Source organism: Equus przewalskii, chromosome 5 (genome assembly GCF_037783145.1).
Source record: "Equus przewalskii isolate Varuska chromosome 5, EquPr2, whole genome shotgun sequence".
NCBI lineage: Eukaryota > Metazoa > Chordata > Mammalia > Perissodactyla > Equidae > Equus > Equus przewalskii.
In genome coordinates this window covers 36,447,799-36,469,385 of record NC_091835.1, presented here as the reverse complement: position 1 = coordinate 36,469,385, position 21,587 = coordinate 36,447,799, and the positions used below count along the sequence as shown (strand labels likewise).

The following is a 21,587-nucleotide window of genomic DNA, read 5'->3' as shown; positions in this document are numbered from 1 at the left end:
TCAACTGGACAAAGTTAGAATTTATTACCCCTCAGGTTTAGAGATGGTAAATTCACAAACTGGGCCAGTTTAGCCTGACATAGGGGCTGCAGCAGAACACTGGGGAGCAAGGAGTAGGAAAGGCTAGATTTTGTCAATGTCTGACTTCATTTACTATTTAATTAAAACACTGTGAACTTATCCTAAAGCTAGAACAATGTTTCTAACTTTTAAAAATGTTCAGTTTTTGAATTAAAAAAATAATACTTGCTCACTGTAAAAATCAAATGCAACATGTATAAAGTAAAAAAAGTGAAAATTCTTTCTCTACTTCTCCTCTTCCCAAGTCCGTTTCCCAGGAGGTGACTGCTATTAAATGTAGTGTGTATCCTTTTAAATAATCTTTGATATACATGTAAGCAAATGTTGTGTTGTGTGAACATTGCATATACTCATTTTAAACTATAGATATAATTCTGCAACTTATATCACTCAGTAATTTATAAGGCCATTTCTTCATTATTTAATTTCTAGCTTTTGCTTTTTGGACTCTCATTCTCCATGTTATTATTATGGAATATTTAAAACAGATGAATAAGAATGCAAAAATATAATTAACATCAGCTTTATCAAGTTGTAACTAATCAGCTTTATTAAGGTCTTAACATACTTCTGTGCTTTTATTTTATATATGTATGACTCCATAAGCAAAACATAGTTTTATTTTCATGTTTAAAAATTTTTTTTTTTTTTTTTAAAGATTTTATTTTTTCCTTTTTATCCCCAAAGCCCCCCGGTACATAGTTGTGTATTCTTCGTTGTGGGTTCTTCTAGTTGTGGCATGTGGGACGCTGCCTCAGCGTGGTCTGATGAGCAGTGCCATGTCCGCGCCCAGGATTCGAACTAACGAAACACTGGGCCGCCTGCAGCGGAGCGCGCAAACTTAACCACTCGGCCACGGGGCCAGCCCCTCATGTTTTAAAATTTTATGTGAACAGTTCTTGATTTACTTTTGCAAGTTATTGCTATTATTATAAGGGTAATATAAAGAAGGGTATAAAATGAAAAAGAGTTTCTCTTCTTTTCCCTTTTGTATTTCCCAGAAATAACAGCACCCGTTAGGTGTCTCTGCTATAGTTCCACAATTATTTTATGCCTATCAAACCTCAATATTTTATATTCATTTTTTATACAAATGACCTAATAGTATACTTTTTCTTATGTACCTTGCAGTTTTCACTTATCAATTTACCTTTTTATATCAACATATAGATCAATCTCAAATTCTAATGGACACGTAGTACTTGATTGGTAAAAGTATAGTAATTTATTTATTTATGGAATTGATCAGACTGATGGACATTTTGATTATTTCCATTTTTAATTACAAAAATACTGCCATAAATATCCCATATAACTTTGTGTACTTGTGAAGTTATCTTTATGGTTTATATCAAATGAAAAGCACAGATGTGTGTACAAAACTGCACAAGTGTACTATTTTTGAACCAATGTCTTGGGTGTTTCTTGTAGCAGATAGCGTGGTGTGGTGAGGGAGCGTTAGTTTGTAAATCATGAGACACTAAGTTCCAATTCTGGCTGCAGCACCAACTGTGTCTTTGGACAAATGATTTAGTAAGTCTGGGATTCAAGTCTCTCATATGTAAAATGTGGGATTTAACTATAAGATCGCTAAGGTCCATTCTAAGTAAGAAAGATCTGTAAATTATGATTTAAATCTCATTACAATTTTTATCACTGCTTTTGCAGCAACCTCAGCACTTAGGAAAATTATACTTTAGCGAGTACCATTTCATAACAGATAACAGTACCCTGAGCAAAGGCAAATCAGAATTTAAGAATCTGTGATAAATAACTTTTTGTGTGTGGCAAAGAAAGAGCTGAGAAATATGTTAACTGGTGGAGATGTCAAGAAAGCCATGTCTTTTACTTTTATGTTAAATTATATCTAAAAGTAATCAAGATTTAGATGGATGCGGCCTCCGTCATTTCCAACAAAAATGGCTTTTGGTTAAATCACATAATCTTGGAAAGTCACACATATGGGAAAATTTGCTTAATTTCTGGGACCATCTATTCTCCAGTCCAGAACTTTTGAATTGTGTTGCTACTTCCCCCTAGTGGTGGGCAGAGGTGAATTCCAGCTGAGACATTTTAAATGTTCTTGATTCAGAAAGAACAAATTATCCCCGAAAGATGGACAGAAATGATCATTCATTTAACAAAAAAATGTACAGAGTTCTTACTATATTCTGAAAACTATGATAGATGGTGGGAAAATACAAACATGTTTCTTGCCCTTGGAAAATAGACACACCTATAAGCAGTTGAATGCAATATGATAAGAACTAAAACTGAAGTATAAAAAATGTTTTGGGAGCATAAAGGAGGGAGTTACTAGCTCTATTTAGGGAAGTTGAGGACAGCTTCTCAGAGAAACTGATATTTAAATAATTTCTGAAGGCATTTTACCAAGGAATGAATGGGAAGAGCATTTCAGCCTGAGCAAATGTACTTAACATGAATGAGGACGGTGTGTTTGGAAAATTATGGCAATGTGATCAGCTAAGCTAGAGAGGACATTGGGAGTGAGAGTGAGGAAGAGGGTGTGAAAGCTGTCTCTAGGTGTGGCTGGAAGGAAAAGCTGGGACAAGATTATGAAGAATCATCTAGCTAAGGAGCTTAGACTTTATTGTACAGCAAGTGGAGTGTTAATGACCCCAAAAATAGAGTACAAGGTACATAATGATCTTAGCATATGATCTAATCATTAGAAATGCTCTTTGTCTTCCTTAATTACTTTTTGTTTTAAGCTGTGAAACCATGAGCAGTGTTAGATCTCTTTTTAGTTTTTCACTGTGGGTCAAGAGTTACTAGTGTGTATTGAAATCAATTTTGTGGGTGGAGAGCAACAACATAAAAAAGAACAGGATGGAATAAAACACAATAAAAACTACAAACTGCCATCATGTTTAGTAAGGGTAATATTTTGGGAAACCTTTATTTCAGTTACATATCTGCTAGTATATATATGGGTGCATTGGGTTCTAATATAAAATGTATTCTTACTTTGGGTCATAGTAAATAAAAACGCTTGGAAAAGACTATTAAATAATGTCTAAGTATGTCTCCTAATTCAAAGTTCCTATACTTATACTACCTTCCAATGATTGACTGATTTTTTGAAAGTAAATCTTATTAATTTAACTTATAGGCAGTTTGAAAAGATTCAATAGGTAGTCTTTGAATGGAATGTATGAAACGTTGAAGTTTGAGGTCTACCTATGTGTACTGACATAAAAAGGTGTCTTGATGTATTGTTAAGTAAAAAGCAAAATGCAGACACTATGTATAGTATGATTCCATTTGTGTAAATTCATATACTCACAACACACATACTTATAAATGCACAATGCATAGAAAATACCAGGAACGAATATACAAAAAATTGTTTACAATAGTTAATTCAATGGAGAATGAAAGGAGAATGGATCCTGAGGAGTAAGGAAGTGGACTTTAAAATTTTTAAAAAGTATTTTTTATTATAATTTACATACAATAAAAATGCATGCATTTTAAGTATATACTTTCTTGAGTCTTGACTAGTACATACACTTTGTGTAACCAATAAGGTAGTCAAGATATAGGACATTTCCATCACACCCCCACCCCAAATAGCCTTGTGTATTTTCCTGTTTAATCCCTGATCACCTTTGGTACCAGGCAACCAGTTATCTACTTTCTGTTACGATAGACCACTCTTTTTTAGGATTTTGTATAAGTGGAGTCATACAGTATGTACTCTTTTGGGTCTGGCTTCTTTCATTCAATATGTTTTTGAGATCTAGCCATGTCATTGTGGGTATTAGTAGTTCAAACCTTTTTATTGCCATCACTGAGTATTAGCAGTTTGGTCCTCTTTATTGCTCTTCTATTTATTTTATTACTATTGTATGTCAATATGACAGTATTCTTTTTTATTATTTTTTTTATTGAGTTATTGATAGGTTACAATCTTGTGAAATTTCAATTGTACATTAATGTTTGTCAGTCATGTTGTAGGTGCACCACTTCACCCTTTGTGCCGACCCCCAACCCCACCTTTCCCCTGGTATCCACTAAACTGTTCTTGGTCCATAGTTTTAAATTCCTCATATGAGTGGAGTCATACACAGATTATCTTTCTCTCGCTGACTTATTTCACTTAACATAATTCTCTCAAGGTCCATCCATGTTATTGCAAATGGAATGATTTTGTTCTGTTTTGCAGCTGAGTAGTATTCCATTGTATATATGTACCACATCTTCTTTATCCATTCATCTGTTGCTGGGCACTTAGGTTGCTTCCACGTCTTGGCTATTGTAAACAGTGCTGCAATAAACATTGGGGTGCACAGGACTTTTGGGATTGCTGACTTCAGGCTCTTTGGATAAATACCCAGTAGTGGAATGGCTGGATTGTATGGTAGTTCTATTTTCAGTTTTTTGAGGAATCTCCATACTGTTTTCCATAGTGGCTGCACCAGTTTGCATTCCCACCAGCAGTGTGTGAGGGTTCCTTTTTCTCCGCAACCTCTCCAACATTTGTTGCTAATAGTTTTAGATATTTTTGTCATTCTAACGGGTGTAAGGTGATACCTTAGTGTAGTTTTGATTTGCATTTCCCTGATGATCAGCGATGATGAGCATCTTTTCATGTGCCTATTGGCCATCAGTATATCTTCTTTGGAGAAATGTCTGTTCATGTCTCCAGCCCATTTTTTGATTGGGTTGTTTGATGTTTTGCGGTTGAGTTGCGAGAGTTCTTTATATATTAAGGATATTAAGCCTTTGTCAATATGACAGTATTCTATTACAAGGATATACCACAATTTGTTTACTCATTAACCTGCTGATAGACATTTGTGTTATTTTCAGTTTTTGACTACTGTAAACAAAGCTGTTATGAACATTTGTATATATGTCTTTTTGTGAACCTATATTTTAATTTCCCTTGGGTAAATATCTTGGAGTGGAATGCTGGGTCATATGATAAATGTATGTTTAACTTTTAAGAAAATACTAAACTTTGTTTTCTAAAATGGTTGCACCATTTTAACTCCCCACTAGCACTGTACGAAAGTTGCTCCATATCTTTATTCCATAGTCTTGCCAGCATTTTGCTGTTGTCAAGTTTTCTTTCTAAGCCATTCTATTAGTTGCGTAGCGTTATCTCATTGTGGTTTCAATTTAATTTAACATACATATATATATTTTGAATACAAGTCCTTTGTCAGATATATGTATTGTGAATATTTTCTCTTAGTCTGTGGCTTTCTTAGTGGTAATGGTATCTTTTGAAGTACAGAGATTTTCAATTTTTATGAATCTTAATTTATCAAATATTTTATGGTTTGTGGTTTTTGTGTTTTATCTAAAAGATCTTTGCCTACCCTAAGTTTGTACAGATTTCTTTTTCCCTAGAAGTTTTAGCTTTTATTTTTAAGATTTTATTTTTTATTTTTCCTTATTCTCCCCAAAGCCACCCAGTACATAGTTGTATATTTTAGTTGTGGGTCCTTCTAGTTGTGGCACGTGGGATGCCATGGGGCCAGCTCCCTGGCTTTTACACATAGCTCTATGATTCATTTGAATTAATGTTTGTCTACAGTGTGAGGTACGGGTTGACATTCATTTTTTACCAGTTGTTCCCGCACCACTTGTTGAAAACTTCATCTTTCTCCATAGAATTACTTTGGCATCTTTGCCAAAAATCATTTGACTAGGGGCCAGCTCCGGGGCCGAGTAGTTAAGTTCGAGTTCTCCCCTTCGGTGGCCCAGGGTTTTGCTGGTTCAGATCCTGGACGCGGACATGGCACCACTCACCAGGTCATGCTGAGGTGGCGTCCCACATGCCACAACTAGAAGGACCCACAACTAAAAATATACAACTATGTACCGGGGGGCTTTGGGGAGAAAAAGGAAAAAAATTAAAAAATGTTTAAAACAAACAAACAAACAAACAAAACCATTTGACTATATAGCTGTAGGCCTATTCCCGATCCTCTGTCCTGTTACAATGATCTATGTGATCTATATGTTTACCCTTATGCCAGTGCAACACTGTGATGATTCTTTTTTTTGTTTTAATTCTTGTCCCCAGAGCCCTCCAGTGCACAGTCGTATATTCTAGTTGTGAGTGCCTCTGGTTGTGCTATGTGGGACACTGCTTCAGCATGGCGGGATGAGCAGTGCCATGTCTGTGCCCAGGATCCGAACCGGTGAAACACGTAGCTGCCAAAGCAGAGTGCGTGAACTTAACCACTTGGCCACGTGGCCGGCCCCGCACTGATTCTTGTATCTGGATTCTCGAAATAAGATAGTGAAAATTCTCCGCCTTAGTTCTTAACTTTCTAAGTTGTTTTGGCTCTTCTAGGGGCTTTGTATTTCCATATGCATTTATATATCAGGCTGTTGATTTCTACAAAAAAGCCTGCTTAGATTTTCTTTTTTGTGAGGAAGATTGGCCCTGAGCTAACATCTGTGCCAATCTTCCTCCATTTCGAATGTGGGATGCCACCTCAGCATGGCTCAGTGAGCAATGTGTAAGTCCGTTCCTGGGATCCGAACCTGTGAACCCCAGGTTGCCGAAGTGGAGTGTGCAAACTTAACCATTATGCCACTGCGCCGGCCCCACCTGCTCAGATTTTGATTGGGATTGCACTGAATGTATGGATCAATTCAGCAGAACTGACTTTTTAGCAATATTAAATCTTTCAATACATAAACATGGTATATCTCTCTTTTTATTGGGGTCTACTTTAATTTCTCTCAGCAGTGTTAAATTTATTTCAAAGTATGCCATGGTTTTTGATGCTATTATAAATGTTTTAAATTGTTTTGTATTTCAATTTCTGGTTATTGCTAGCATGTGGAAATGAAATTGATTTTAGTGTACTGACTTTGTATCTTGCAACTTTGGTAAACTCAGATCTGTTGTTTTTTTATAGATCCCTCATGATTTTCTATGTAAGTAAAGAAGTCAAGGCAGTTTTTTTTCCTTCCTTTCCAATCTGTATATTTTTAATTTCTTTTTCTTGCCCTATTGTATTGGCTAGGACTTCTAGGATGATAACAGACGTGGTGAGAGTGTAACACTTCTCTTGTTGTTCACTTGTTCTTGATCTTAGCAGAAAAGCATACAATCTTTAACCATTAAACATGATGTTAGCTGTAGGTTTTACTTAGATGTCCTTTATTGAATTGTGGAATTCCCCTTGTATGCCTAGTTTTCTGAGAGTTTTTATCATGAGTGAGTACTGATTTTTTTTTGTATTCTTTTTTCTGCTTCTATTGGGATAATTATTGCTTTTTCTTTATACTGTTAATATGGTGTATTCTATTTATTGATTTTTGAATGTCAAACTAACCTTAAATTCCAGGGGTAAATCTCATTTGGTCATGGTGTATTACCCCTTTTAAACATTACTGGATTTGACTTACTGGTATTTATTAAGAATTTTTGCTCATGAGGAAATGTTTTTCTATTGTTTTCTTATAACATCTTTGTCTGGTTTTGGTATCAAGGTAATGATTGTCTCATAAACATTAGTTGTGATGTGTTTTTTCTCTTCTGTTTTTTAAGAGAGTTTGTATAGGATTTCTATTATTTCTTCCTAAAATGTCTGATCAACAATGAAGTCACCTGGGCCTAGAGCTTTCTTTGTGGTAAGGTTTTCAGTTACGAATTCAATTCTTTTAATAGATATAGGGTTATTCAAATTTTCTATCTCTTCTTGAATTATTTTTGCTAAATTGTGTACATCAATGACCATTAAAGTTATTGAATTTGTTGGCATAATGTTGTTAGTAAATGGAGATGTGCACTTTTGCTTTTCATTTTATACTCTTTGAATTTTTTGCATAGTATATGTAGGGTCCTGAAATTGGAGAATTTTGGGAAATGGCCAAATTAAGTTAAATGATTAGACAAATATAAATCTTGTATTATTCAACAATTGTTATTGCCTACTATGTGAAGGACATTGTGCTGAGTGCTGAAAAAGCAAAGTTCTCACCTTCATGGAGCTCACGGTTTAGTAGGAGATATCTGAACTACAGTAATACATTAGGTACAATGAAAAGGTATAACAGAAGCAAACGGAAGGATTAGAGAAAATTTATCAAAGTAAAAGTCACAGAGGAGATATTATTTGAGCTGATGTCAGTTTGCCAAATTGACAGGCTAGGGGAGAGTGTCTAAGGTACAAGGTTTAATGAATATAGAGGTATGAAGAATATGAAGATCATGGACAATTCAGGGAACCATAAGTAGTTGAGGATTACCAAAATTTTAAGGGAAAGTTTGCTGTTTTTTTTTTTTTTTAAATCTTCGATCTCTTTCTATGGATTTAATATACATATCTATCTATATATCAAAGCATCCTATAGTAATGGATCATTAATCATTTTCTATTGGTAGACATTCATGTTGTTTCCATTTTTTCACTAGTATAAACAATGCTGTGATAAACATTTTTGTACATACTTTTTTGTGCATGTAAGAATTTCTCTAAAATACCTATTAGCATATTTGCTAAATTGAAGGTTATGTACAATATTTTGATCAGTTCTACTAATTTCCGTTCCAAAATGCTAATTTACATTCCTGCCAACAGTGTATGAGAGTAGCTGATCCTTGCCAGGGATGGATATTATAATTCTTTTTGAATTTTAAGATACCACTTTGCTACATACAGTAGACAAATGAGAGACAGGTTTTCAACCAGTCAATATAAGGAAATTATGAAGACCATTGCTGTCGTAGTCAGACGAGTTCGTACATCGGTTTTGCCTTTGCTAACCGTGCTAACTAAATAGTTTTTAAGTGAGAGTTTAAATGTGACAAGTTTACATTTGAGTGTACAAGGAATATATTTACGGAGACAATTCAGTAGGATTTATCATAATAATAGAACTGGGAATAAATAGCAGCCATTAAATAGTTCATTATCTTTCCCGAATTTGTCAGGAATTGAGATGATCCCACTTAAGAGTTTAACAGGGTCAAATTTTCCAAAGTGATAACTAGAATAAACATGCAAAGTGCGACAGCCCACTTCAACAGATGCCGTTCTGAAAGGTCCCAGATAAAAGGGTGCTATTAGGCAATTAACTCAGGCTGGGTATTATTAAAATTTAGGCTCTGGAGGGTTAAAATTCACCATGTTTACTACTGGATCATCCATTTCCTGTAGGTACCCAATTTGGGAGCACCGACGGGCAGATGCTCCTTTTCCGTTTGGCAACTATGATGAAAAAGTGACTGCTAAAAGAAAAATATTCGCCAGATGGCTCTTGTCCTCCGAGAGAACAGCAGGCACCTGCCGGGAGCGAGACAGCACTGCTCTTCTTTATCTCCCGGGGATGAAGGTTTCCATAACGTGAAGCACGCGCGGGGAGGGCATTTTTGCCATTACCCAAGATGGCGAGGCGCGCAGCTTCATGTTTCCAGGTTTCAACATGGCTCCCCGAACCCGCGCCGGCCGAGGTTAATCTCAGGAACCAAGCCAACTCGCGCGGAAGTAGCGTCAGAGGAAGTTGAGCGTATCGCAACTCCCCGCTCCCCTGTCCGGCCCGCTTCCTACGCCCCGCCCCCGGTGGCGCGGAGAGCAGAGCCAAGATGGCGGCTGAGTTGGAGTACGAGTCTGTCCTGTGTGTGAAGCCCGACGTCAGCGTCTACCGGATTCCGCCCCGAGCCTCCAACCGCGGTTACAGGTACTAAGTCCGAGGCACTGCAGCGTACGCGTACTTGGTTGGGGATGACACTTTCTTCCTCAGGTAGCACGCCTCCCGTCCCTGCCACTGCCACCTCTGGGTTGTCACCTTGCTAGCCTCCCTACCTGGGTTGTTATAACCCTCCTCTCCTGCTCTTCCTCCACTATGAGCTGCCATCATCCTTGTTTCCGCTGCTTTAAAAAATTACCATCCAGCATCCTCCCCCCCGTCCTCCCCCGGACCCCTCTGGGTTGTCCATCTGCTCCCTATCATCCACATCCTGTCGTGCCCGCTCCATCGCCAGTCACCTTTCGTTTGCTGTTCCCTGCGTCCTTCAGCTTATCACTCTCACCCCCCACCCCCCCATTGCTAATACTCCATGCACGTTTGTGGGTAATCCTTGTGTTGTTGGTCATTCTGCATGAGCTAATTTATCTTTTGTGCTGTTGTCAGTCTTGCCACCAAATATCATCATCCACCCTTTGGTTTTCCTTTCAGCTCTTTTGCCAGTGGGCAAAGGTTATGATCATAAGTTTTCCAATGGTTGTCCAGTCTGATTCTTGTCAATATTTTCTTGGTGATCATCTAGTATTTTCTATCTTCCTTCCCTCCCTCTCCTCTCTTAACCTCTCCTATAGCTTTTCCTTCCAGAGTTAATGCAGCATTTTCTCTGTAGGGCTAACAAACCACCTTGTAATGTAATGACTGGGAGAGTCTGAAGATGCTGTAGGAAGTCTTGAAATCATGTAGTCGAAAGACTTAATGTGTAACTGACTGGGTTACATGTTAAATAATATGAGTATGAGCCCTGGCAACTTAAGAACTGTATGATTTGGGACAAATCTCTTAAGCTCTGCAAGCCTCAGTGTTCTCATCTGTAAAATAGGAAAAAAGAAGTTAATGATAATAAAACCTGCTCTATTTATGTACCCCGCAGAAGTTTTTGGAGGATTCAATGAAATCATATAATAAATGTGAAAGGATTTAGGAAGCAGTAAAGCAGTTTATAAATATATGATACTGTTCTTATTCCTCTCTCTGAGCCACATCACCATCCTGATTTTCCTCTTGGCATTTACTACCTTGGCTGAAAGGTTATCCTCTCCCTATGCCTGTTGTTTTGCCTCCTTACCAGAGGTTCATTCATCTTGAATCGATATCTTTGTGCTTGCTGACCTGTGCACTAGACCCTGTGGGTTGTGCCTTTTGTCAAAGAAGTAGTCCTAATTTCAAGCTTTCAATCAGACCCCAAATTGACTGTGAATGGGAATCTACACGCTTTTTGATGGTAGTCACAGGTACTAATATGTGTGGCTCATCTGAGACATCACTGTTTTTGGGAAGGCCTCCTTGACCCTTCCAGTCTGGCTTGGGTATGCTCTCTGTGTGCTTCCATAGCACCTATGCTTGTGTCTCTCACAGTGGTCTTTCTTCTGTGTCGTAGTTGATTGCTTGGTCTCCTGTTTCTCCAGTCTAGACTATGAACAGCTTGAGGTCTTCTTTAACTTTATGTTCCCAGAGTCTAGCACAGTGTCTGGCACATAGTGGGCACTCTGTAAATGTTAACTGAAAGAAGAAATAAGTAGATTACATTTAATCACATAAATTAGCATTGATTGAACTGTTGAATAAGGTAAAATAGCTCATGACTTTCAACTTTAGGTGTTAAGACTTCCTAAAGGATTTGATATACATTGAAGTGGGGTTCTCTTCTTTTTCTTTGACTTCAGGCTTTTTAAAAGACCTTCCTTCTCTTACCCATCTGCATTCTCTGCCTTCACTTCCTAGTTTATCCACAGCCTTTATCCTTATGTCAGTTAACTGCACTGAGCCATCAAAGCAATTTCTTAATTTTCCTCTTTTATTCTTTTTTCTCATTATCCTTCTATGTTTTCCATGCTTGTTATTGACATTTCTTATCCTCCAAGAGGCATTTTTATCATCAACCGCTCTTCTCTTAGTATGAGTGAAGAGAACAGAGCAAAGTTTGAATCGTGATCTCATTTATTTGCTGGCTTACCTTTGGTGGATTACCTTTGGCAAGTCACTTAACTCTTTTGGACTTCAGTTTCCTCATCTATAAAAATGGATATAATACTACTTAGTTTGCAAGATCCTCTCACTTAATTTTTCACGAGAATGGGCATAATGCCTGGCATATAATAGATACTTGATAAATATTACTTTTCTTTCTGTCTGCATAATCTTTCTTGTTGTTTAGCAGGACCCATTTTACCTTATGAGCACAATTTATTCTTTAGGCTGACATTAAAGGAGAAACTGGGATTTTTAGGAAGCAGGCGAAATCCTTTCTTTGAATGGCTAGTAAGATCAGAGGGAATAAATGACTTTGATTCACCTAGTGTAAGCTGTTGCTTCCCAGACTTTCACTGACCAGACTTATGGAAGGAAAATTTAGGTTGATGAGAAAATTAAAAATGATTGGAAAATGGTTTCCCAACTTATAAAACTGTTTTTTTATTCATCACTACATTCCTCCCCAGCTAAATTAATATTAAACTGTATAGTGTGTTTTTATGTGATAAAAAGAATGCTGGACTTTGAAGTTAGGCATTAATATTTATCATGTTATTGTCATTTCCTTCATTGAGAGAGAGAGAGAGAGATGACAGGCTTTCATGCCTATTGCATATGGCTGCTGTAAGGATTTATTGCTAAGGCAAATGAAAATATGAGGCCAGTTTAGAGTATTGTCAGAAGATCGCAAAACCAGGAGTTATTTAGGCTGGGTGTTAGGAGTGGGAGAGGAACTAAGGCTGAGGGCTGAGCAAAACTGCTGCCATGAATATCCATTCACTTACTGAGAATTTGTTAAATATTGGTCACTAGACACACACGATAAGACGACAAGGAACCTGTCCAAAGAAACACACATTGTAGGCTCATTCTTAATATTTTCAATAACCATTTACACAGTGTCTACCTCTTGATAGTATGGTAGAATAAGTAGTGAGTCATTTAAAAAAATTTAATGGGCAGAGGACCTCTAGAGTGCTCTAATCTGGATCAGATTCAGGTACTTGAGTCCCTCAGGGCAGGGCAGCAAGAGACAAGGGCATGACAAGGATTTATCTTAACAAATCCTCTTCAAAATCTGTGCTGATTTTAATTTTCACTCTCTTCCTTTCCACCTTTTGCTTACCCCCTTGTTAAATTCATTCTTGTTCAGATAAACCTGATTGTTTCCTTTCTAACCTGCGAATATTAGTCTTCAGATTCCTAAAGGATGAGCTATTAATGACTTTTACTTCGCATTCCCTTTTCCACACTCCTGGCAAAACAAGATCACAAATGTGATGTTTTGTAAAATTGGTCATATTTGAATAATGTCTTAGATGTCATTCAAATTCATTTATAACACAGATTATAAACATTCAGTGTTTTATAATGCTTCCATGCACTTTTGTATTTCTAGCCCACATTTCTTTCCTGAACTCTAGACTCCTATATTCAACTACGTACTCTTTATCTTCTCTTGAAAGTCTGCTAGACTTCGCAAACTCAGCATATCCAAAACTGAACTCCTGATCTTTCTTCCCAGACATTCTCTCCTTATAGCTTTCCTCATCTCAATTATTGGCGACTCCTTTGCTCAGACTAAAAGCGTTGTAGTCATCCTTGTCTTCTCTCTTTTTTGTCTACCTCACATCCAGTCCATTAGAAAATCCTGCTGCTTTAAATTTGAGTGTATCCAGAATCGAGACACTTCTGCTACTCTCTTCCTAGTTGTCATCATGACTCTCCTAGATTACTGCTGTAGTCTCCTAACTAATCCCTCTGCTTCAGCACTCATATCCCTACATCTCTTCTACACACAGCAGACAAAGTAATCCTTTTTTAAAATAAAAAGGAGACCATGTCACATCTCTGCTGAAAACCTGCAATGCCTTCTTTCTCACTCAAAGTAAAAGCCAAAGTTCTTAGCCTGGCCTACGAGGTCCTATGTGATCCAGCCTTCTGTTCTCTCTCCCACCTCCTCTCTTACTTTATCCTAATCACAGTGGCTTCCCTGCTTGAGGGCCAACATGCCAGGCATTTGCCTACCTTAGCCCCTTTGCGCTGCATGCTCCTTGATCTGGAACGCTTTTCCCCCAGATCTCTGCATAGGTAACTCTTGCTTCCTTGACATTTTTGCTCTTATTTCACCTTAATAAAGTGACTACTCTCTTGAATGCTGCAACCTGTTCACTGTCCCGCTACCTTCCCAGTCTCCCTTTTCTGTCTCTGCATTTTCTTTTTACTTTAGCACTTAATCACCTTCTGAGATAGGAATTATTTTACTTATTTATTATGTTTTTTTTTTTTGTCTACTGTTTAGAAGGTAAGCCTCATGAAGGCAGGAATCTTGATTGTTGGCTATTGTATACCAAGCACCTAGAATAGTGCCTGTGACTTCATACACACTCTATAAATATTGGTTGAATTCAATGAAAGATAGTAATATGTTTAGGGATTTGGGAAGGCTTCTATTACCCAGTATATTTCATTTAGTAGACTTTATTGTTATCTGATCAGTAAAACACTATTATATAAAATATTATCTACAGTATGGAAATAATATCATTATGACAGTTTTTTTTAATTGCTTTTATTTGTACTTATACATGTTTTTATTGATGTTTATTGGAATCCAAAATCCTCAGGTAGTAACATGGTCTTCTATTTGCTTTGGACTGTATATAATATGAGGCGTCTATATTGAAGGGAGCATGAGTTATCCTTGTTGGTTGTTTAATAGGTAGAAAGAATAAGCAATCCAGGACAGGGAAATAGAAATATGGCAAATGATTCTGTGTAGCTTCTTAGTATATTAAAGATGTGGACCCTAGGCCTGAGGCTTCCCATTTTCCTATCCTAGGGCATCTGACTGGAAGTTAGATCAGCCTGATTGGACTGGTCGTCTCCGAATCACTTCTAAAGGGAAGATTGCTTATATCAAACTCGAGGATAAAGTTTCAGGTAATCTTTGCTGGTGACCTTCTAACATATTCAGGATATTGGTTCAGTGTGCTTTTAAAAACACCTTCAAGTACTTAAAGTGACTGGAATGGAAATACTTGTTAATTGGAGTTTTAGGTTTTTGCTTCCTTTGCTCAAAGTCTTTTTTTTCCTGTCAGGGGAGCTCTTTGCTCAGGCACCAGTAGAACAATATCCTGGTATTGCTGTGGAGACAGTGACAGATTCCAGCCGCTACTTTGTAATCCGGATCCAGGATGGTACTGGTAAGACATCTGGAATTTTGAATGGGATGAGATTAGGAAAATAGGTAATGTACTTCAATGAAAGTGTGACCCAATTGCATGTATCTTACTTTAGTTTACTAAATTTTTCCTCCCCTTTCACCAAAGTTAATATAGTTGCTAAAGGAGAAGGATTAAATGTTATTTGTAATAGATACTGACACGAGTTCAAGACATGGTAATTAATGGGTAGACATAAATAAATCAAAATGCATATGTAACAAAAGAATGAACACATATTGCCTATTCATTCTTTATGGTGGTTTTATGGTGGGGCTGTCTTAAATCATCTATGTCTAGGGTAATCCTTCTCTATTTTTCCTCCATAGTCTATACCAGAGGTCGGCAAACTTTTTCTGTAAAGACACAGATAGTAAATATTTTAGGTTTGCGGGTCAGGTGGTTTCTATTGCATCTACTCAGTTCTGCTATTGTAGTGTGAATGCAGCCATAGATAATATGTAAACAAATTGGCGTGGCTGTGTTCTAGTAAAATTTTATTTACAAACACAAGCTATGGCAGTCTTTGGCCCATGTTTGGGCCAGCTGTATGTAGTTTGCGGACCCCTAGTCTTTGAGAAAATGGTTCACATTCACAGATTTTATCTAGTTAGGGTAACTGTTATATTTTCATTGGGTAGGATTTTTCCTAAGGGACACTTCTTATTCTGAGTATTCCTTCCTATCTTTTTCACAGGTCGTAGTGCTTTCATTGGCATTGGCTTCACAGATCGGGGTGATGCCTTTGATTTTAACGTCTCCTTGCAAGATCACTTCAAGTGAGTGAAGCTTGTTCTTGGTTACCAGGTTAAATGGTTTTGAGAATGCTACTTCTCAATTGAGTGGACACTCTCTCTTTTACCTCCTGCTTTCTTTATTTGGTAAACTAGTTCATTGTGAATAGAAGTCTTCCCATTCACTCTGTTTCCTTACGTTATCTTTCTATCTATTCTATCCTTTCCTTATAGCCCAGCATATGTTTTAGATCCCTTGTGCAGTGGTTTGAGATGATGCTCTTGTTTACGCCTCTGGGGAATTTGCCCTTACTTTTAGGTGGCTGAGAGAGGCATACAATCACAGCAGGATGGTATGTGAAGTGTGTGGGGAGTTATATGCCAATTTTATTACTTCACGTAGCTGACATGTTTTGTGCTTACTGCAACTTTTCTTCAGCCCACCTGATTCTGATGCAGCTTTGGTGGACAGCACCATGCACACTGTCAACTTCCTACCTCAAGGACAGACATACTTCTACTTTTTTGCCTCAAGACTGTAAAATTTTGGAAGACCACTCAGCACAGGGGTGCAGCCTTAAAGGACTGAAGAATTAACACGGCCTCGGGGCAGCCCTCAAGCATGGGGGATGGAAGTTGGTGGCTAAATGCCCTCCTTTGGAGGGACAACTTTAATATGCATTTTGTGTGGTTCCTCAGTGGTATTGAACCCCACTTGCCCTTTTTCTTTTTCTTTTTTTTTTTTTTTAAAGATTTTATTTTTTCCTTTTTTCTCCCCAAAGCCCTCCGGTACATAGTTGTGTATTCTTCGTTGTGGGTCCTTCTAGTTGTGGCATGTGGGACGCTGCCTCAGCGTGGTTTGATGAGCAGTGCCATGTCCGCGCCCAGGATTCGAACTAACGAAACACTGGGCCGCCTGCAGCGGAGCGCGCGAACTTAACCACTTGGCCACAGGGCCAGCCCCTCCACTTGCCCTTTTTCTTGACTTTTCTTCCTTTCTTTTCTCACTCTTCACGTTCCCCCACTCTGCTTTGTGGAGTTCTGTTTCACATAAATTAGCTGTACTCAAATATGTGTGTCAGACTGTGCTTTCAAGGAATCTCAAATTAAGATAAGTTACTCTTTTACTGAAGGTGGGTAAAGCAGGAATCTGAGATTTCCAAAGAATGTCAGGAAATGGATACTCGTCCCAAGTTGGATCTGGGCTTCAAGGAGGGACAGACTATCACCTTGAGTATTGGGGTGAGTATGGTTTTCTTCCCCGACCTGGTCCTCCACCCCCACTGTATTTCCATATGCCATGACTTCTCTTTTTCTCTCCCTCTCCCTCTCTTTTTTCTTTGTAGAACATTACAACCAAGAAGGGAGGTGCTTCTAAGCCCAAGACTGCAGGGGCTGGGGGCCTAAGCTTACTCCCACCTCCACCTGGAGGCAAAGTCACTATTCCCCCACCGTCCTCCTCAGTTGCCATCAGCAATCATGTCACTCCACCACCCATTCCAAAATCTAACCATGGAGGTAGTGATGCAGGTAAATCTCTCTAGTACTTTTAACTTTGAGAAATCATATTTTAGATTTTAACACTTATTTGCCAAGGAGACTGTTGATGTTTTTGCTATTAAATGGCACTTGGTACTGACAAGGTGATTCTGGTAGCCTCTAGCAAGGATCAGAGCTTTTCTAGTGAACCAAGAGTCTTGGTATCTGGTAGGTTCTTTGGCAGAAAATGGGTGGATATTAAGAAAGACTGTTTCCTTCATTGTATCTTGGTTAGATGCAAGTATTCCTGAGAGTTAGATGGACCAAGATTTCAGTCATGGCTCTGCTACATTATATGTGAATGTGCTTAGTAACGTTACTTAAGTTCTTTGAGTCTCAGTCTACTTATCTGCAAAATGGAGATGTAAAACTACCGCAGGGTTGTGAAGGTTAAATGATGCCATGCCCCAAAGGACAGTACTTGGAAAATAGTAGCCGTTCAGTAAATGTTATTTTGTAATCCTTTCGATTTCTTCACAAGGGCAATTGGGAGAAAATGAGACAACATCTCATTTGTCCATATATTTTTGTTCTTCCTTACTATGGTGGGAAAAAGAATAACTAATAGTTATTTCCATTTAAAGAATGAGAACATTAGAACTTGGAAAGAAATTTTCTTAAGATCAGAGAACTAAATATTACAATCTGGGAGTTTTAACTTAATGTATTGGATGATATAGATAATTCGTATAATTGATTGCTAAGAGTAAACTTTCTGGAATTTTTGAGGTAAAAGTGATTAAAGCCTACTTCTTTTGGTAAGTGTTGCCAGAAGACACTGGAGATAGTATTTAGATTTATTTTTTATTTTGAGATAATTGTAGATTCACAAGCAGTTGTAAAAAATAATGCAAAGAAATTCTGTGTTCCCTTTATCCAGTTTCCCTCAATGGTAACATTTTCAAAACTATAGTCAAATATCACAACCAGGAATTGGACATTGATACCATCTACCAGTCTTACCGGTTTACTTCTTCTCATTTCTGTGTATATGTGTATTTAGTTCAATGCACTTCTATCATGTGTAGCTTCCTAGATCTGCCACCATGGTCAGGATACAGTTCCATCACTACAGGGATCTTTCGTGCTACCGTTTTATAATCACAGCTCCCTCCCTCCTAGCCTCTTTCCCTTCTGCCCAATTGTCCATCCTTCTGGGTCCCTAACCCTTGGCAATCACTAATTTGTTCTCCATCTCTATTATTTTGTCACTTTAGGAATATTGTATAAATAGAAGCGTATAGTATAAACCTTTTGGGATTGGCTTTTTTAACTCAGCATAACTCCCTTGAGATTCATTTAAATTGTTGTTTATATCAATAGTTTGTTTCTATTTATTGTTGAGTAGTAGTCCATAGTATGGATCACAGTGTGTTTAACCATCATCCACGGAAAGACTTCGAGGTTGTTTCCAGTTTTTGGCTATTACAAATAAAGCTGCTGTGAACATTTGTGTATAGATTTTTGTTGTGAACATAAGTTTTCATTTCTAAGTTTTTTATTATGTTTCCCCTTTTCTTTTTTCTTTTCATACCTTATATTCAGATATCCTTTTAGATTTGGATTCTCCTGCTCTTGTCACGACACCAGCACCAGCTCCAGTTTCTGCAAGCAGTGACTTGTGGGGAGACTTTAGCACTGCATCTAGGTATGAGCATAGTGAAACCAGCATACTCTCAATCAGGGTACAGGCACACCTCATTTTATTGTGCATTGCAGATATTACGTTTTTTACAAGACCCCCACCATCAAAAAGATTATGACTTGCTGAAGGTTCAGATGATGGTTAGCATTTTTTAACAGTAAAGTATTTTTAAATTAAGATATTTACATTGTTTTTTTAGACATAATGCTATTGCATACTTAATAGACTACAGTATAGTGTAAACTTTTATATTTTATTTGGGAAATGAAAAAATTCCCGTGACTTGCTTTATTGTGATATTTGGTTTATTGCGGTGGTCTGGAACTGAAGCTGCAATATCTCCAAGGTCTGCCTGTATGGATGGTATGTACAGTCAAATGAGATCTTTGATCTGGGAAAACAGGGCATTTGCAGGTCACATAGAGTCTTTGGCAGGAATTCTAGGTAAGGAAGTATAGGAGTTCTGGTGATGGTGGGATAAGAAAGCTGTAGGATGGAGTTTGAGTGAGCTCTTTCAGGCTTTGCTAAGTAGAATTGCTGTGATGTGTAGTTTCAGAAATTCTGGGCAGTGATTTCTTGGAAACTATTAAAAATGGAGTAGCTACCCTAATATGCCGTTGACTTTCTCTCTATTCTCCTGTCTTGCAGCTCTGTTCCAAACCAGGCACCACAGCCATCCAACTGGGTCCAGTTCTGAATAGCATTGACAGGACATTAAGGACAGACTTGAAGAATAAAAATGACCTTGAGGGCACCAATCTGTGAGGGAACCACACATTCCTTCCCTTCCCTCCCCAGAACCACAATTACTGGACAGTCTTTTTCATGGCTTCTCCATTGCATTCAAGCTGGTTTATGTCACTCCCCTATGTTGTTATGTGCTGTGCAGCCAAGAAAGTATCTCTTATCTCCTGTTCACTGTCTAGGCAGAGGAATAGTGGGTCTTATCATACTTGTGGCTGACTGTGCAGGCCTCAAAAGGCCAGGGTCTCTTTGATAAGGAAATGACCTCTAAAATTTTTTTCCAGCTTTTAAATTCTTAGACTTATTTCAAAATCATCTCATGACCCTTGTGTTCCTCTTTGTGAAGCCCTATTTAGCAATTTCAGGGGGAGATAAAAACCTTGAAATTTCTTTTTCCATTAACCCAAGACTCTAAGAGTGGACAAGAGTGACTTCAGTGTTTACAAATTCAGAATTTTGATAGGGATAGGTATGAAGAACGACCTGTTTTCCTGGGTCTCTGCTACATCTCTTCCTTCAGGCTTATCCTATTCAGTGAACAGCCACTGCTGGGTGCACCTCCATCACCCTCTCATGTGTTTACGTGTCTCTTCCTATGATAAGAGGGTTGTATTGGTGGCGCCTCCACTATTCTTTTGTTTGTTGAATAGTGCAAGTCTTTGATCAGTGGATCTCTTGGATGAAGAAGGTTCAAGGGGCTGTGTTTTCCAAGTTATATTCTAGAGAAGCATTTATTTTCGTGCAGCTTCATCTAGATGCTGTGTTTGAAGCACGGCTTTACTTGGTATTTGCCCCATTATTTGACCTAAAGTTGAAGGGTTTAGGGTTTTTAACCTAATTTGTAGAGCAGAGAGGTTGTGAAAGCACTTAACTCTTGTTCAGTACCCACGTTGCCTTGCTGCCTGGGTATCTGGCCCGTTTCCGTAAACATATTTTTCAATCCATCTAGCTCTTCAGTAGAAAGCTGCTAGTACATGTGTTGTCATTTTTGAAGGAAGCTGGGGAGTCACAGCTTTAACTGTGATAGGTTTTGCCCAAGTGATGGCTTTGGTACCCATTTCCCAGGGTATGTCAAAAGCAAGTTGATCTCCCATCACATTTCTTTCCTTTTGCCCCACCATTCCTTTTACAATACTGTGAAGAGAGGTCCCTTTCTTAGATGAATGGGCACTATCTGTTTTGTTTGTTAAACGGGCAACTTTGAGGATGAAATGGGAGGATATCATTTCTTCCCTTAGCACCTATTTGGGAGTGTACAATCTGGCTAAAGGGAATCCTTACATTTAGTTTCAAAATACGTTTTCTCCCAGATTTTCTTCTCGACTCTTTAGCTTTGGGTCCATTATTTTTCATTGCCCTCTGTTGCAGGCAGCTCTATTCTTACAGAGCCTTGGCAGGACGTTTTAAAATTCCAATAGAAAACACTAAAAGGAAAGTCTATAGAATCACTAGTGACTGACTACTGGGAACCTGTTTTCTCAATCTTCCTCCATGTTGTGTTCTTTGTAGTCTCAAGATGATAATATATTATGTATTTGAATTGCTGAAAAATTGAAAATGAAGTTTAAGATATATGTATATAAAGCGTATGCTGTATTGGTGCAATAATGGTAATTAAAAATATGGAAAAAGGTAGTGTCTCTTTTAATTTGCCTATTTCATTACTTTTTTAATTTGATTGACCTAATACAAAATGGGCCAGTAGGTAATAAAAGGATATTTTGTATCTATTACTCTTTCTCAAGAAATAGAGCTTTTAAATTGAAGCTAGACCTCTGTGCTCATGGTTCTAAACCCACAGAGCTCACTCTATAGAGATCATTTATATTCATTACTTATTTGCTGATATAGTTAATTTCATTTGCTTCAAATTCTCTTCATAATCTAGGCTACCTCTCACACCCCAGA

The 21,587-nt window shown here is 37.9% G+C and overlaps 1 protein-coding gene across 4 annotated transcripts in view; it reads left to right on the top strand.

The window, feature by feature from the left end:
- NECAP1 (NECAP endocytosis associated 1) overlaps positions 1–21,314 on the top strand; it is a 30,713-nt gene extending 9,399 nt beyond the window's left edge. For 3 of the 4 annotated variants that reach the window (XM_070620656.1, XM_070620655.1, XM_070620658.1), the window contains 9 exons: positions 7,625–7,707; positions 9,237–9,756; positions 14,636–14,736; positions 14,895–14,999; positions 15,715–15,796; positions 16,885–16,993; positions 17,098–17,281; positions 18,836–18,938; positions 19,584–21,314. In XM_070620656.1, coding sequence (XP_070476757.1) covers positions 9,662–9,756; positions 14,636–14,736; positions 14,895–14,999; positions 15,715–15,796; positions 16,885–16,993; positions 17,098–17,281; positions 18,836–18,938; positions 19,584–19,632 — 828 coding nt within the window. In that variant the 5' untranslated portion in view covers positions 7,625–7,707; positions 9,237–9,661 and the 3' untranslated portion in view covers positions 19,633–21,314. Of the gene's footprint in view, positions 1–6,278; positions 7,708–9,236; positions 9,757–14,635; positions 14,737–14,894; positions 15,000–15,714; positions 15,797–16,884; positions 16,994–17,097; positions 17,282–18,835; positions 18,939–19,583 lie in introns of those variants that run through there. The other variant, XM_008528874.2, reaches the window with a different exon arrangement.
- Positions 21,315–21,587: the final 273 nt, after the last annotated feature.